The 15,755-nt window shown below is 51.6% G+C and overlaps 1 protein-coding gene across 1 annotated transcript in view; it reads left to right on the top strand.

The window, feature by feature from the left end:
* Window positions 1-15,755, top strand: part of LOC118363521 (signal-induced proliferation-associated 1-like protein 2) — a 434,866-nt gene that overhangs the window by 284,932 nt on the left and 134,179 nt on the right. The window contains exons 14-15 of the mRNA XM_052497073.1: window positions 3,625-3,719; window positions 4,305-4,396. Coding sequence (XP_052353033.1) covers window positions 3,625-3,719; window positions 4,305-4,396 — 187 coding nt within the window. The remainder of the gene's footprint in view (window positions 1-3,624; window positions 3,720-4,304; window positions 4,397-15,755) is intronic.

Raw genomic sequence — 15,755 nt, 5'->3', positions numbered from 1 at the left:
TGCCTCATTGCCTGCATCCGTAATGGGTCTGCAACCAAACGACCACCCCTCATCACTGTCAAATGCTCCCTGAAACATTTCTGTGAGCAGGCCTTTCTAATCGACCTGGCCGGGGTATCCTGGAATGACATTGACCTCATGCTGTCAGAAGATGATGCCTGGCTATTATTTAAAAGTGCCTTCCTCACCATCTTAAATAAGCATGCCCCTCTCAAAAAATGTGAACTAGGAATAGATATAGTCCTTGGTTCTCTCCAGACCTGTCTGCCCTTGACCAGCACAAAACATCCTGTGGCGTTCGGCATTAACATCGAATAGCCCCCGTGATATGCAACTTTTCAGGGAAGTCAGGAACAAATATACACAGGCAGTTAGAAAAGCAAGCTTTTTCAAACCGAAATTTGCATCCTGTAGTACTAACTCAAAAAAGTTCTGGGACACTGGAAAGTCCATGGAGAATAAGAGCACCTCCTCCCAGCTGCCCACTGCTCTGAGGCTAGGAAACACTGTTACCACCGATAAATCCACTATAATTGAGAATTTCAATAAGCATTTCTCTATGGCTGGCCATGCTTTCCACCTGGCTACCCCTACCCCGGTCAACTGCCCGGCACCCGCCAAAGCCCAAATCCAGATAGCTGATGTTCTGAAAGAGCTGGGCTAGACAATCTGGACCCTCTCTTTCTAAAATTATCCCCTGCAATTGTTGCAACCCTTACTACTAGCCTGTTCAACCCCTCTTTCGTATCGTCTGAGATCCCTAAAGATTGGAAAGCTGCCGCGGTCATCCCACTCTTCAAAGGGGGAGACACTCTAGACCCAAACTGTTACAGACCTATATCCATCGTGCCCTGCCTTTCTAAAGTCTTTGAAAGCCAAGTTAATAAACAGATCACCGAACATTTTGAATCCCACCGTACCTTCTCTGCTATGCAATCTGGTCATGGGTGCACCTCTGCCACGCTCAAGGTACTAAACCATATCATAACCGCCATCGATAAAAGGCAGTTCTGTGCAGCCATCTTCATCGACCTGGCCAAGACCTTCGACTCTGTCAATCACTGCATTCTTATCGGCAGACTCAACAGCTGTGGTTTCTCAAATGACTGCCTCCCCTGGTTCACCAACTACTTCTCTGATAGAGTTCTGTGTGTCAAATCGGAGGGCCTGTTGTCCGGACCGTTCTGACTTAGAATATGTGGACAACTTCAAATACCTAGGTGTCTGGTTAGACTGTACACTTTCCTTACAGACTCACATTAAGCATCTCCAATCTAGATTCGGCTTCCTATTTAGCAAAGAAGGCATCCTACACTCACGCTGCCAAACATTCCCTCGTAAAACTGACGATCCTTCCGATCCTTGACTTCGACGATGTCATATACTCAGCAAATTTGATGTAGTCTATCACAATGCCTTCAGTTTTGTCACTAAAGCCCCATATACTACCCACCACTGTGACCTGGTATGGTCTTGTTGCCTGGGCCCTCGCTACATATCCATGGCCAAACCCAGTGGCTCCAGGTCATCTATAAGTATTTGCTAGGTAATGCCCCGCCTTATCTCAGCTCACTGGTCACCATAGCAACACCCACCCGTTGCACACGTTCCAGCAGGTATATCTCACTGATCACCATAGCAACACCCACCCGTAGCACACGTTCCAGCAGGTGTATTGCACTGGTCACCATAGCAACACCCACCCGTAGCACACGTTCCAGCAGGTGTATTGCACTGGTCACCATAGCAACACCCACCCGTAGCACACGTTCCAGCAGGTATATTGCACTGGTCACCATAGCAACACCCACCCGTAGCACACGCTCCAGCAGGTATATTTCACTGATCACCATAGCAACACCCACCCGTAGCCACGTTCCAGCAGGTATATTGCACTGGTCACCATAGCAACACCCACCCGTAGCACACGTTCCAGCAGGTGTATCTCACTGGTCACCATAGCAACACCCACCCGTAGCACACGTTCCAGCAGGTATATCTCACTGATCACCATAGCAACACCCACCCGTAGCCACGTTCCAGCAGGTATATTTCACTGGTCACCATAGCAACACCCACCCGTAGCACACGTTCCAGCAGGTATATTTCACTGGTCACCATAGCAACACCCACCCTTAGCACACGTTCCAGCAGGTATATTTCACTGGTCACCATAGCAACACCCACCCTTAGCACACGTTCCAGCAGGTATATTTCACTGGTCACCATAGCAACACCCACCCTTAGCACACGTTCCAGCAGGTATATCTCACTGGTCACCATAGCAACACCCACCCGTAGCACACGTTCCAGCAGGTGTATTGCACTGGTCACCATAGCAACACCCACCCGTAGCACACGTTCCAGCAGGTGTATTGCACTGGTCACCATAGCAACACCCACCCGTAGCACACGTTCCAGCAGGTGTATTGCACTGGTCACCATAGCAACACCCACCCGTAGCACACGTTCCAGCAGGTATATTGCACTGGTCACCATAGCAACACCCACCCGTAGCACACGTTCCAGCAGGTATATCTCACTGGTCACCATAGCAACACCCACCCGTAGCACACGTTCCAGCAGGTATATTGCACTGGTCACCATAGCAACACCCACCCGTAGCCACGTTCCAGCAGGTATTTTTCACTGGTCATCCCCAAAGCCAACACCTCCTTTCCTTCCAGTTCTCTGCTGCCGATGACTGGAATGAATTGCAAAAGTCACTGAAGTTGGAGACTTCACTAACTCACTAACTAACTTTAAGCATCAGCTATCTGAGCAGCTTACCGATCACTGCAGCTGTTCACAGCCCATCTGTAAATAGCACACCCAACTACCTCATCCCCATATTGTTATTTTTTCCGATCTTGCACTCCAGTATCTCTACTTGCACATCATCATCTGCACGTCTATCACTCGTGTTAATGCTAAATTGTAATTATTTATTTCGACCCTATGGCCTATTTATAGTCTTACCTCCTTACTCCATTTGCACACACTGTATATAGATTTTTCTATTGTGTTATTGACTGTATGTTTGTTTATCTCATGTGTAACTCTGTGTTGTTGTTTTTGTCACACTGCTTTGCTTTATCTTGGCCAGGTCGCAGTTGTAAATGAAAACCTGTTCTCAGCTAACCTACCTGGTTAAGTAAAAAAACTGTTGACAGTATGCTAGCAGCTAGCTGTATGCTAGCCCTTCCTTCCCTTATTGCTGACAGTATGCTAGCAGCTAGCTGTATACTAGCCCAACCGTACCTTATTGATAAAAGTATGCTAGCAGCTAGCTGTATGCTATCCCAACCTTACCTTATTGCTGACAGTATGCTAGCAGCTAGCTGTATGCTAACCCAACCGTACCTTATTGATAAAAGTATGCTAGCAGCTAGCTGTATGCTAGCCCATCCTTACCTTACTGCTGACAGTATGCTAGCCCATCCTTACCTTACTGCTGACAGTATGCTAGCAGCTAGCTCTCTCTATTGTCCATTATTTACCTTTCCCACTAAGCTAGCTCAGTCAATAGCCCTCCTTGCCTCTCCATCCTGACAGTTTGTTAGTTAGCTCACTCTGTAGAATAAGTGACCAACTCATCCTCACCTCTCCTCCATCTCATTCCAGGTCCTCGGTCCTCCATGAGTGCTCCAGAGAGCTACAGGGGGAGACAGAGAGGGGTACAGGGACACCCTCAAAGAGCAAACCCTTGAGAGTACCCGGTTGGCAGGTGAGTCACTCTGCTCCCTATTTTACTCCTAGCTCCACATTAGATGACCTCTAGATGACCTCTACAGTCTGTCTCCTACCTCCACATTAGATGAACTCTAGATGACCTCTACTGTCTGTCTCCTTCCTCTAAATTTGATGACCTCTAGATGACCTCAACAGTCTGTCTCCTTCCTCTTCATTAGATAACCTCTAGATTACCTCTACTGTCTGTCTCCTACCTCTACATTAGGGGACCTCTGTATGACCTCTACTGTCTGTCTCCTACCTCTACATTAGATGACCTCTAGATTACCTCTACTGTCTGTCTCCTACCTCTACATTAGATGACCTCTAGATGACCTCTACTATCTGTCTCCTACCTCTACATTAGATGACCTCTAGATGACCTCTACTATCTGTCTCCTACCTCTACATTAGATGACCTCTAGATGACCTCTACTATCTGTCTCCTACCTCTATATTAGATGACCTGTACTGTGTCTGTGGTAACCCTGTAGGACACATTCAGTGATCGTGCAATCCTTTCTTTAGCCACTCCTCATCTCACCCCTCTTCTCTTCCTCCCCTCTCTACAGAGGCCAAGTGGCACATCCCCTCCACCAAGATACTCAACTCTCGGAAACAGAGGGATGGGGGCAAGGAGTCGCCCAACAAGCAGAACCGGGGGGTAAATGACTGGGTGTGGGCTGTGGCGATGGGGGTGTCGAAGGCTGGGGTTGTCACATCTCTCGGGGTCTGGTTGGTAGAGATCAAGGTGTCTAGTTGGTAAAGAAGGTGTCTGGTTGGCAAATATGTTGGTGTCTGGTTGGTAGAGATGAAGGTGTCTGGTTGGTAGAGAGGAGGGTGTCTGGTTGGTAGAGAGGAGGGTGTCTGGTTGGTAGAGAGGAGGGTGTCTGGTTGGTAGAGAGGGTGTCTGGTTGGTAGAGATGAAGGTGTCTGGTTGTAGAGAGGAGGGTGTCTGGTTGGTAGAGATGAGGGTGTCTGGTTGGTGGAGATGAAGGTGTCTGGTTGGTAGAGATGAAGGTGTCTGGTTGGTAGAGAGGAGGGTGTCTGGTTGTAGAGAGGAGGGTGTCTGGTTGGTAGAGATGAGGGTGTCTGGTTGGTGGAGATGAAGGTGTCTGGTTGGTAGAGATGAAGGTGTCTGGTTGGTAGAGATGAAGGTGTCTGGTTGGTAGAGAGGAAGGTGTCTGGTTGGTAGAGAGGAGGGTGTCTGGTTGGTGGAGAGGAGGGTGTCTGGTTGGTAGAGAGGAGGGTGTCTGGTTGGTAGAGAGGAGGGTGTCTGGTTGGTAGAGAGGAGGGTGTCTGGTTGGTAGAGATGAAGGTGTCTGGTTGGGAGAGAGGAAGGTGTCTGGTTGGTAGAGATGAAGGTGTCTGGTTGGTAGAGATGAAGGTGTCTGGTTGGTAGAGAGGAGGGTGTCTGGTTGGTAGAGAGGAGGGTGTCTGGTTGGTAGAGAGGAGGGTGTCTGGTTGGTAGAGATGAAGGTGCCTGGTTGGTAGAGAGGAGGGTGTCTGGTTGGAAGAGAGGAGGGTGTCTGGTTGGTAGAGAGGGTGTCTGGTTGGTGGAGAGGAGGGTGTCTGGTTGTAGAGAGGAAGGTGTCTGGTTGTAGAGAGGAGGGTGTCTGGTTGGTGGAGATGAAGGTGTCTGGTTGGTAGAGAGGAGGGTGTCTGGTTGTAGAGAGGAGGGTGTCTGGTTGGTAGAGAGGAGGGTGTCTGGTTGGTAGAGAGGAGGGTTTCTGGTTGGTGGAGATGAAGGTGTCTGGTTGGTAGAGATGAAGGTGTCTGTTTGTAGAGAGGAGGGTGTCTGGTTGGTGGAGAGGAAGGTGTCTGGTTGTAGAGAGGAAGGTTTCTGGTTGGTAGAGAGGAGGGTGTCTGGTTGGTAGAGATGAAGGTGTCTGGTTGGTAGAGATGAAGGTGTCTGGTTGTAGAGAGGAGGGTGTCTGGTTGGTGGAGAGGAAGGTGTCTGGTTGTAGAGAGGAAGGTGTCTGGTTGGTGGAGAGGAAGGTGTCTGGTTGGTGGAGAGGAGGGTGTCTGGTTGGTAGAGAGGAGGGTGTCTGGTTGTAGAGAGGAGGGTGTCTGGTTGGTAGAGATGAAGGTGTCTGGTTGGTAGAGATGAAGGTGTCTGGTTGTAGAGAGGAGGGTGTCTGGTTGGTGGAGAGGAAGGTGTCTGGTTGTAGAGAGGAATGTGTCTGGTTGGTAGAGAGGAGGGTGTCTGGTTGGTAGACATGAAGGTGTCTGGTTGGTAGAGATGAAGGTGTCTGGTTGGTAGAGAGGAAGGTGTCTGGTTGGTGGAGATGAAGGTGTCTGGTTGGTGGAGAGGAGGGTGTCTGGTTGGTAGAGATGAAGGTGTCTGGTTGTAGAGAGGAGGGTGTCTGTTTGGTAGAGAGGAGGGTGTCTGGTTGGTAGAGAGGAGGATGTCTGGTTGGTAGAGAGGAGGGTGTCTGGTTGGTGGAGATGAAGATGTCTGGTTGGTAGAGAGGAGGGTGTCTGGTTGGTAGAGAGGGGGTGTCTGGTTGGTAGAGAGGGTGTCTGGTTGGTGGAGAGTAGGGTGTCTGATTGGTAGAGAGGAGGGTGTCTGGTTGGTGGAGATGAAGGTGTCTGGTTGGTAGAGAGGAGTGTGTCTGGTTGGTAGAGAGGAGGGTGTCTGGTTGGTAGAGATGAAGGTGTCTGGTTGGTGGAGATGAAGGTGTCTGGTTGGTAGAGAGGAGGGTGTCTGGTTGTAGAGAGGAGGGTGTCTGGTTGGTAGAGAGGAGGGTGTCTGGTTGGTAGAGAGGAGGGTTTCTGGTTGGTGGAGATGAAGGTGTCTGGTTGGTAAAGAAGGTGTCTGGTTGGCAAATATGTTGGTGTCTGGTTGGTAGAGATGAAGGTGTCTGGTTGGTAGAGAGGAGGGTGTCTGGTTGGTAGAGAGGAGGGTGTCTGGTTGGTAGAGAGGAGGGTGTCTGGTTGGTAGAGAGGGTGTCTGGTTGGTAGAGATAAAGGTGTCTGGTTGTAGAGAGGAGGGTGTCTGGTTGGTAGAGATGAGGGTGTCTGGTTGGTGGAGATGAAGGTGTCTGGTTGGTAGAGATGAAGGTGTCTGGTTGGTAGAGAGGAAGGTGTCTGGTTGGTAGAGATGAAGGTGTCTGGTTGGTAGAGAGGAGGGTGTCTGGTTGGTGGAGAGGAGGGTGTCTGGTTGGTAGAGAGGAGGGTGTCTGGTTGGTAGAGAGGAGGGTATCTGGTTGGTAGAGAGGAGGGTGTCTGGTTGGTAGAGAGGAGGGTGTCTGGTTGGTAGAGATGAAGGTGTCTGGTTGGGAGAGAGGAAGGTGTCTGGTTGGTAGAGATGAAGGTGTCTGGTTGGTAGAGAGGAAGGTGTCTGGTTGGTAGAGAGGAGGGTGTCTGGTTGGTAGAGAGGAGGGTGTCTGGTTGGTAGAGAGGAGGGTGTCTGGTTGGTAGAGATGAAGGTGCCTGGTTGGTAGAGAGGAGGGTGTCTGGTTGGAAGAGAGGAGGGTGTCTGGTTGGTAGAGAGGGTGTCTGGTTGGTGGAGAGGAGGGTGTCTGGTTGTAGAGAGGAAGGTGTCTGGTTGTAGAGAGGAGGGGTCTGGTTGGTAGAGAGGAGGGTGTCTGGTTGGTAGCGATGAAGGTGTCTGGTTGGTGGAGAGGAGGGTGTCTGGTTGTAGAGAGGAAGGTGTCTGGTTGTAGAGAGGAGGGTGTCTGGTTGGTAGAGATGAAGGTGTCTGGTTGGTAGAGATCAAGGTGTCTAGTTGGTAAAGAAGGTGTCTGGTTGGCAAATATGTTGGTGTCTGGTTGGTAGAGATGAAGGTGTCTGGTTGGTAGAGAGGAGGGTGTCTGGTTGGTAGAGAGGAGGGTGTCTGGTTGGTAGAGAGGAGGGTGTCTGGTTGGTAGAGAGGGTGTCTGGTTGGTAGAGATGAAGGTGTCTGGTTGTAGAGAGGAGGGTGTCTGGTTGGTAGAGATGAGGGTGTCTGGTTGGTGGAGATGAAGGTGTCTGGTTGGTAGAGATGAAGGTGTCTGGTTGGTAGAGATGAAGGTGTCTGGTTGGTGGAGAGGAGGGTGTCTGGTTGGTAGAGAGGAGGGTATCTGGTTGGTAGAGAGGAGGGTGTCTGGTTGGTAGAGAGGAGGGTGTCTGGTTGGTAGAGATGAAGGTGTCTGGTTCTAGAGAGGAGGGTGTCTGGTTGGTAGAGATGAAGGTGTCTGGTTGGTAGAGATGAAGGTGTCTGGTTGGTAGAGATGAAGGTGTCTGGTTGGTAGAGATGAAGGTGTCTGGTTGGTAGAGAGGAGGGTGTCTGGTTGGTGGAGAGGAAGGTGTCTGGTTGGTAGACATGAAGGTGTCTGGTTGATAGAGATGAAGGTGTCTGGTTGGTAGAGAGGAAGGTGTCTGGTTGGTGGAGATGAAGGTGTCTGGTTGGTGGAGAGGAGGGTGTCTGGTTGGTAGAGATGAAGGTGTCTGGTTGTAGAGAGGAGGGTGTCTGTTTGGTAGAGAGGAGGTTGTCTGGTTGGTAGTGAGGAGGATGTCTGGTTGGTAGAGAGGAGGGTGTCTGGTTGGTGGAGATGAAGATGTCTGGTTGGTAGAGAGGAGGGTGTCTGGTTGGTAGAGAGGGGGTGTCTGGTTGGTAGAGAGGGTGTCTGGTTGGTGGAGAGTAGGGTGTCTGGTTGGTAGAGAGGAGGGTGTCTGGTTGGTGGAGATGAAGGTGTCTGGTTGGTAGAGAGGAGTGTGTCTGGTTGGTAGAGAGGAGGGTGTCTGGTTGGTAGAGATGAAGGTGTCTGGTTGGTGGAGATGAAGGTGTCTGGTTGGTAGAGAGGAGGGTGTCTGGTTGTAGAGAGGAGGGTGTCTGGTTGGTAGAGAGGAGGGTGTCTGGTTGGTAGAGAGGAGGGTTTCTGGTTGGTGGAGATGAAGGTGTCTGGTTGGTAGAGATGAAGGTGTCTGTTTGTAGAGAGGAGGGTGTCTGGTTGGTGGAGAGGAAGGTGTCTGGTTGTAGAGAGGAAGGTTTCTGGTTGGTAGAGAGGAGGGTGTCTGGTTGGTAGAGATGAAGGTGTCTGGTTGGTAGAGATGAAGGTGTCTGGTTGTAGAGAGGAGGGTGTCTGGTTGGTGGAGAGGAAGGTGTCTGGTTGTAGAGAGGAAGGTGTCTGGTTGGTGGAGAGGAAGGTGTCTGGTTGGTGGAGAGGAGGGTGTCTGGTTGGTAGAGAGGAGGGTGTCTGGTTGTAGAGAGGAGGGTGTCTGGTTGGTAGAGATGAAGGTGTCTGGTTGGTAGAGATGAAGGTGTCTGGTTGTAGAGAGGAGGGTGTCTGGTTGGTGGAGAGGAAGGTGTCTGGTTGTAGAGAGGAAGGTGTCTGGTTGTAGAGAGGAAGGTGTCTGGTTGGTAGAGAGGAGGGTGTCTGGTTGGTAGACATGAAGGTGTCTGGTTGGTAGAGATGAAGGTATCTGGTTGGTAGAGAGGAAGGTGTCTGGTTGGTGGAGATGAAGGTGTCTGGTTGGTGGAGAGGAGGGTGTCTGGTTGGTAGAGATGAAGGTGTCTGGTTGTAGAGAGGAGGGTGTCTGTTTGGTAGAGAGGAGGGTGTCTGGTTGGTAGAGAGGAGGATGTCTGGTTGGTAGAGAGGAGGGTGTCTGGTTGGTGGAGATGAAGATGTCTGGTTGGTAGAGAGGAGGGTGTCTGGTTGGTAGAGAGGGGGTGTCTGGTTGGTAGAGAGGGTGTCTGGTTGGTGGAGAGTAGGGTGTCTGATTGGTAGAGAGGAGGGTGTCTGGTTGGTGGAGATGAAGGTGTCTGGTTGGTAGAGAGGAGTGTGTCTGGTTGGTAGAGAGGAGGGTGTCTGGTTGGTAGAGATGAAGGTGTCTGGTTGGTGGAGATGAAGGTGTCTGGTTGGTAGAGAGGAGGGTGTCTGGTTGTAGAGAGGAGGGTGTCTGGTTGGTAGAGAGGAGGGTGTCTGGTTGGTAGAGAGGAGGGTTTCTGGTTGGTGGAGATGAAGGTGTCTGGTTGGTAAAGAAGGTGTCTGGTTGGCAAATATGTTGGTGTCTGGTTGGTAGAGATGAAGGTGTCTGGTTGGTAGAGAGGAGGGTGTCTGGTTGGTAGAGAGGAGGGTGTCTGGTTGGTAGAGAGGAGGGTGTCTGGTTGGTAGAGAGGGTGTCTGGTTGGTAGAGATGAAGGTGTCTGGTTGTAGAGAGGAGGGTGTCTGGTTGGTAGAGATGAGGGTGTCTGGTTGGTGGAGATGAAGGTGTCTGGTTGGTAGAGATGAAGGTGTCTGGTTGGTAGAGAGGAAGGTGTCTGGTTGGTAGAGAGGAGGGTGTCTGGTTGGTAGAGAGGAGGGTGTCTGGTTGGTGGAGAGGAGGGTGTCTGGTTGGTAGAGAGGAGGGTGTCTGGTTGGTAGAGAGGAGGGTGTCTGGTTGGTAGAGAGGAGGGTGTCTGGTTGGTAGAGAGGAGGGTGTCTGGTTGGTAGAGATGAAGGTGTCTGGTTGGGAGAGAGGAAGGTGTCTGGTTGGTAGAGATGAAGGTGTCTGGTTGGTAGAGATGAAGGTGTCTGGTTGGTAGAGAGGAGGGTGTCTGGTTGGTAGAGAGGAGGGTGTCTGGTTGGTAGAGAGGAGGGTGTCTGGTTGGTAGAGATGAAGGTGCCTGGTTGGTAGAGAGGAGGGTGTCTGGTTGGAAGAGAGGAGGGTGTCTGGTTGGTAGAGAGGGTGTCTGGTTGGTGGAGAGGAGGGTGTCTGGTTGTAGAGAGGAAGGTGTCTGGTTGTAGAGAGGAGGGTGTCTGGTTGGTAGAGAGGAGGGTGTCTGGTTGGTAGCGATGAAGGTGTCTGGTTGGTGGAGAGGAGGGTGTCTGGTTGTAGAGAGGAAGGTGTCTGGTTGTAGAGAGGAGGGTGTCTGGTTGGTAGAGATGAAGGTGTCTGGTTGGTAGAGATGAAGGTGTCTGGTTGGTAGAGATGAAGGTGTCTGGTTGGTAGAGATGAAGGTGTCTGGTTGGTAGAGAGGAGGGTGTCTGGTTGGTGGAGAGGAAGGTGTCTGGTTGGTAGACATGAAGGTGTCTGGTTGGTAGAGATGAAGGTGTCTGGTTGGTAGAGAGGAAGGTGTCTGGTTGGTGGAGATGAAGGTGTCTGGTTGGTGGAGAGGAGGGTGTCTGGTTGGTAGAGATGAAGGTGTCTGGTTGTAGAGAGGAGGGTGTCTGTTTGGTAGAGAGGAGGGTGTCTGGTTGGTAGAGAGGAGGATGTCTGGTTGGTAGAGAGGAGGGTGTCTGGTTGGTGGAGATGAAGATGTCTGGTTGGTAGAGAGGAGGTGTCTGGTTGGTAGAGAGGAGGGTGTCTGGTTGGTAGAGATGAAGGTGTCTGGTTGGTGGAGATGAAGGTGTCTGGTTGGTAGAGAGGAGGGTGTCTGGTTGTAGAGAGGAGGGTGTCTGGTTGGTAGAGAGGAGGGTGTCTGGTTGGTAGAGAGGAGGGTTTCTGGTTGGTGGAGATGAAGGTGTCTGGTTGGTAAAGAAGGTGTCTGGTTGGCAAATATGTTGGTGTCTGGTTGGTAGAGATGAAGGTGTCTGGTTGGTAGAGAGGAGGGTGTCTGGTTGGTAGAGAGGAGGGTGTCTGGTTGGTAGAGAGGAGGGTGTCTGGTTGGTAGAGAGGGTGTCTGGTTGGTAGAGATGAAGGTGTCTGGTTGTAGAGAGGAGGGTGTCTGGTTGGTAGAGATGAGGGTGTCTGGTTGGTGGAGATGAAGGTGTCTGGTTGGTAGAGATGAAGGTGTCTGGTTGGTAGAGAGGAAGGTGTCTGGTTGGTAGAGATGAAGGTGTCTGGTTGGTAGAGAGGAGGGTGTCTGGTTGGTGGAGAGGAGGGTGTCTGGTTGGTAGAGAGGAGGGTGTCTGGTTGGTAGAGAGGAGGGTATCTGGTTGGTAGAGAGGAGGGTGTCTGGTTGGTAGAGAGGAGGGTGTCTGGTTGGTAGAGATGAAGGTGTCTGGTTGGGAGAGAGGAAGGTGTCTGGTTGTTAGAGATGAAGGTGTCTGGTTGGTAGAGATGAAGGTGTCTGGTTGGTAGAGAGGAGGGTGTCTGGTTGGTAGAGAGGAGGGTGTCTGGTTGGTAGAGAGGAGGGTGTCTGGTTGGTAGAGATGAAGGTGCCTGGTTGGTAGAGAGGAGGGTGTCTGGTTGGAAGAGAGGAGGGTGTCTGGTTGGTAGAGAGGGTGTCTGGTTGGTGGAGAGGAGGGTGTCTGGTTGTAGAGAGGAAGGTGTCTGGTTGTAGAGAGGAGGGTGTCTGGTTGGTAGAGATGAAGGTGTCTGGTTGGTAGAGAGAAGGTGTCTGGTTGGTAGAGATGAAGGTGTCTGGTTGGTAGAGATGAAGGTGTCTGGTTGGTAGAGAGGAGGGTGTCTGGTTGGTGGAGAGGAAGGTGTCTGGTTGGTAGACATGAAGGTGTCTGGTTGGTAGAGATGAAGGTGTCTGGTTGGTAGAGAGGAAGGTGTCTGGTTGGTGGAGATGAAGGTGTCTGGTTGGTGGAGAGGAGGGTGTCTGGTTGGTAGAGATGAAGGTGTCTGGTTGTAGAGAGGAGGGTGTCTGTTTGGTAGAGAGGAGGGTGTCTGGTTGGTAGAGGGAGGATGTCTGGTTGGTAGAGAGGAGGGTGTCTGGTTGGTGGAGATGAAGATGTCTGGTTGGTAGAGAGGAGGGTGTCTGGTTGGTAGAGAGGGGGTGTCTGGTTGGTAGAGAGGGTGTCTGGTTGGTAGAGAGGGTGTCTGGTTGGTGGAGAGTAGGGTGTCTGGTTGGTAGAGAGGAGGGTGTCTGGTTGGTGGAGATGAAGGTGTCTGGTTGGTAGAGGAGTGTGTCTGGTTGGTAGAGAGGAGGGTGTCTGGTTGGTAGAGATGAAGGTGTCTGGTTGGTGGAGATGAAGGTGTCTGGTTGGTAGAGAGGAGGGTGTCTGGTTGTAGAGAGGAGGGTGTCTGGTTGGTAGAGGGAGGGTGTCTGGTTGGTAGAGAGAGGGTTTCTGGTTGGTGGAGATGAAGGTGTCTGGTTGGTAGAGATGAAGGTGTCTGTTTGTAGAGAGGAGGGTGTCTGGTTGGTGGAGAGGAAGGTGTCTGGTTGTAGAGAGGAAGGTTTCTGGTTGGTAGAGAGGAGGGTGTCTGGTTGGTAGAGATGAAGGTGTCTGGTTGGTGGAGGGAAGGTGTCTGGTTGTAGAGAGGAAGGTGTCTGGTTGGTGGAGAGGAAGGTGTCTGGTTGGTGGAGAGGAGGGTGTCTGGTTGGTAGAGAGGAGGTGTCTGGTTGTAGAGAGGAGGGTGTCTGGTTGGTAGAGATGAAGGTGTCTGGTTGGTAGAGATGAAGGTGTCTGGTTGTAGAGAGGAGGGTGTCTGGTTGGTGGAGAGGAAGGTGTCTGGTTGTAGAGAGGAAGGTGTCTGGTTGGTAGAGAGCAGGGTGTCTGGTTGGTAGAGATGAAGGTGTCTGGTTGGTTGAGATGAAGGTGTCTGGTTGTTGAGAGGAAGGTGTCTGGTTGTTGAGAGGAAGGTGTCTGGTTGGTAGAGATGAAGGTGTCTGGGTGGTAGAGAGGAGGGTGTCTGGTTGGTGGAGAGGAAGGTGTCTGGTTGGTAGACATTAAGGTGTCTGTTTGGTAGAGAGGAAGGTGTCTGGTTGGTGGAGATGAAGGTGTCTGGTTGGTGGAGAGGAGGGTGTCTGGTTGGTAGAGATGAAGGTGTCTGGTTGTAGAGAGGAGGGTGTCTGGTTGGTAGAGAGGAGGGTGTCTGGTTGGTAGAGAGGAGGGTGTCTGGTTGGTAGAGAGGAGGGTGTCTGGTTGGTAGAGAGGGTGTCTGGTTGGTGGAGAGGAGGGTGTCTGGTTGGTAGAGAGGAGGGTGTCTGGTTGGTGGAGATGAAGGTGTCTGGTTGGTAGAGAGGAGGGTGTCTGGTTGGTAGAGAGGAGGGTGTCTGGTTGGTAGAGATGAAGGTGTCTGGTTGGTGGAGATGAAAGGTGTCTGGTTGGTAGAGAGGAGGGTGTCTGGTTGTAGAGAGGAGGGTGTCTGGTTGGTAGAGAGGAGGGTGTCTGGTTGGTAGAGAGGAGGGTGTCTGGTTGGTGGAGATGAAGGTGTCTGGTTGGTGGGGATGAAGGTGTCTGGTTGTAGAGAGGAGGGTGTCTGGTTGGTGGAGAGGAAGGTGTCTGGTTGTAGAGAGGAAGGTGTCTGGTTGGTAGAGAGGAGGGTGTCTGGTTGGTAGGAGCTGAAGGTGTCTGGTTGGTGGAGCTGAAGGTGTCTGGTTGGTAGAGAGGAGGGTGTCTCGTTGTAGAGAGGAGGGTGTCTGGTTGGTAGAGAGGAGGGTGTCTGGTTGGTAGAGAGTAGGGTGTCTGGTTGGTAGAGAGGAGGTGTCTGGTTGGTGGAGATGAAGGTGTCTGGTTGGTAGAGAGGAGGGTGTCTGGTTGTAGAGATGAAGGTGTCTGGTTGGTAGAGATGAAGGTGTCTGGTTGTAGAGAGGAGGGTGTCTGGTTGGTGGAGAGGAAGGTGTGTGGTTGTAGAGAGGAAGGTGTCTGGTTGGTAGAGGAAGGTGTCTGGTTGGTAGAGATGAAGGTGTCTGGTTGTAGAGAGGTGGGTGTCTGGTTGGTGGAGAGGAAGGTGTCTGGTTGGTGGAGAGGAAGGTGTCTGGTTGGTAGAGATGAAGGTGACTGGTTGTAGAGAGGTGGGTGTCTGGTTGGTGGAGAGGAAGGTGTCTGGTTGGTGGAAGGAAGGTGTCTGGTTGGTGGAGAGGAAGGTGTCTGGTTGGTAGAGAGGAGGGTGTCTGGTTGTAGAGAGGAGGGTGTCTGGTTGGTAGAGATGAAGGTGTCTGGTTGGTAGAGACGAAGGTGTCTGGTTGTAGAGAGGAGGGTGTCTGGTTGGTGGAGAGGAAGGTGTCTGGTTGTAGAGAGGAAGGTGTCTGGTTGGTAGAGAGGAGGGTGTCTGGTTGGTAGAGATGAAGGTGTCTGGTTGGTAGAGATGAAGGTGTCTGGTTGGTGGAGATGAAGGTGTCTGGTTGGTGGAGTGAAGGTGTCTGGTTGGTAGAGAGGAAGGTGTCTGGTTGTTGAGAGGGAAGGTGTCTGGTTGGTAGAGATGAAGGTGTCTGGTTGTTGAGAGGAAGGTGTCTGGTTGGTAGAGAGGAGGGTGTCTGGTTGGTAGAGAGGAGGGTGTCTGGTTGGTAGAGAGGAGGGTGTCTGGTTGGTAGAGAGGAGGGTGTCTGGTTGGTAGAGATGAAGGTGTCTGGTTGGTAGAGATGAAGGTGTCTGGTTGGTGGAGAGGAAGGTGTCTGGTTGGTAGAGAGGAAGGTGTCTGGTTGGTAGAGTGGAGGGTGTCTTGTTGGTAGAGATGAAGGTGTCTGGTTGGTAGAGATGACGGTGTCTGGTTGGTGGAGATGAAGGTGTCTGGTTGGTGGAGATGAAGGTGTCTGGTTGGTGGAGATGAAGGTGTCTGGTTGGTAGAGAGGAAGGTGTCTGGTTGGTAGAGAGGAAGGTGTCTGGTTGGTAGAGATGAAGGTGTCTGGTTGTAGAGATGAAGGTGTCTGGTTGGTAGAGAGGAAGGTGTCTGGTTGGTAGAGATGAAGGTGTCTGGTTGGTAGACAAGGTGTCTGGTTGGTAGAGAGGAGGGTGTCTGGTTGGTAGAGAGGAGGGTGTCTGGTTGGTAGAGAGGAGGGTGTCTGGTTGGTAGAGAGGATGGTGTCTGGTTGGTAGAGAGGAGGGTGTCTGGTTGGTGGAGAGGAGGGTGTCTGGTTGGTAGAGATGAAGGTGTCTGGTTGGTAGAGATGAAGGTGTCTGGTTGGTAGAGATGTAGTTGTCTGGTTGGTAGAGAGGAGGGTGTCTGGTTGGTGGAGAGGAGGTTTTCTGGTTGGTAGAGAGGAAGGTGTCTGGTTGGTAGAGAGGGTGTCTGGTTGTAGAGAGGAGGGTGTCTGGTTGTAGAGAGGAGGGTGTCTGGTTGTAGAGATGAAGGTGTCTGGTTGTAGAGAGGAGGGTGTCTGGTTGGTAGAGATGAAGGTGTCTGGTTGGTAGAGAGGAGGGTGTCTGGTTGGTAGAGAGGAGGGTGTCTGGTTGGTAGAGATGAAGGTGTCTGGTTGGTAGAGAGGAGGGTGTCTGGTTGGTAGAGAT

This window comes from Oncorhynchus keta, chromosome 3 (assembly GCF_023373465.1).
Source record: "Oncorhynchus keta strain PuntledgeMale-10-30-2019 chromosome 3, Oket_V2, whole genome shotgun sequence".
Taxonomy (NCBI): domain Eukaryota; kingdom Metazoa; phylum Chordata; class Actinopteri; order Salmoniformes; family Salmonidae; genus Oncorhynchus; species Oncorhynchus keta.
The sequence above is the reverse complement of the archived record's forward strand: the minus strand, read 5'-3'. Positions and strand labels throughout refer to the sequence as shown.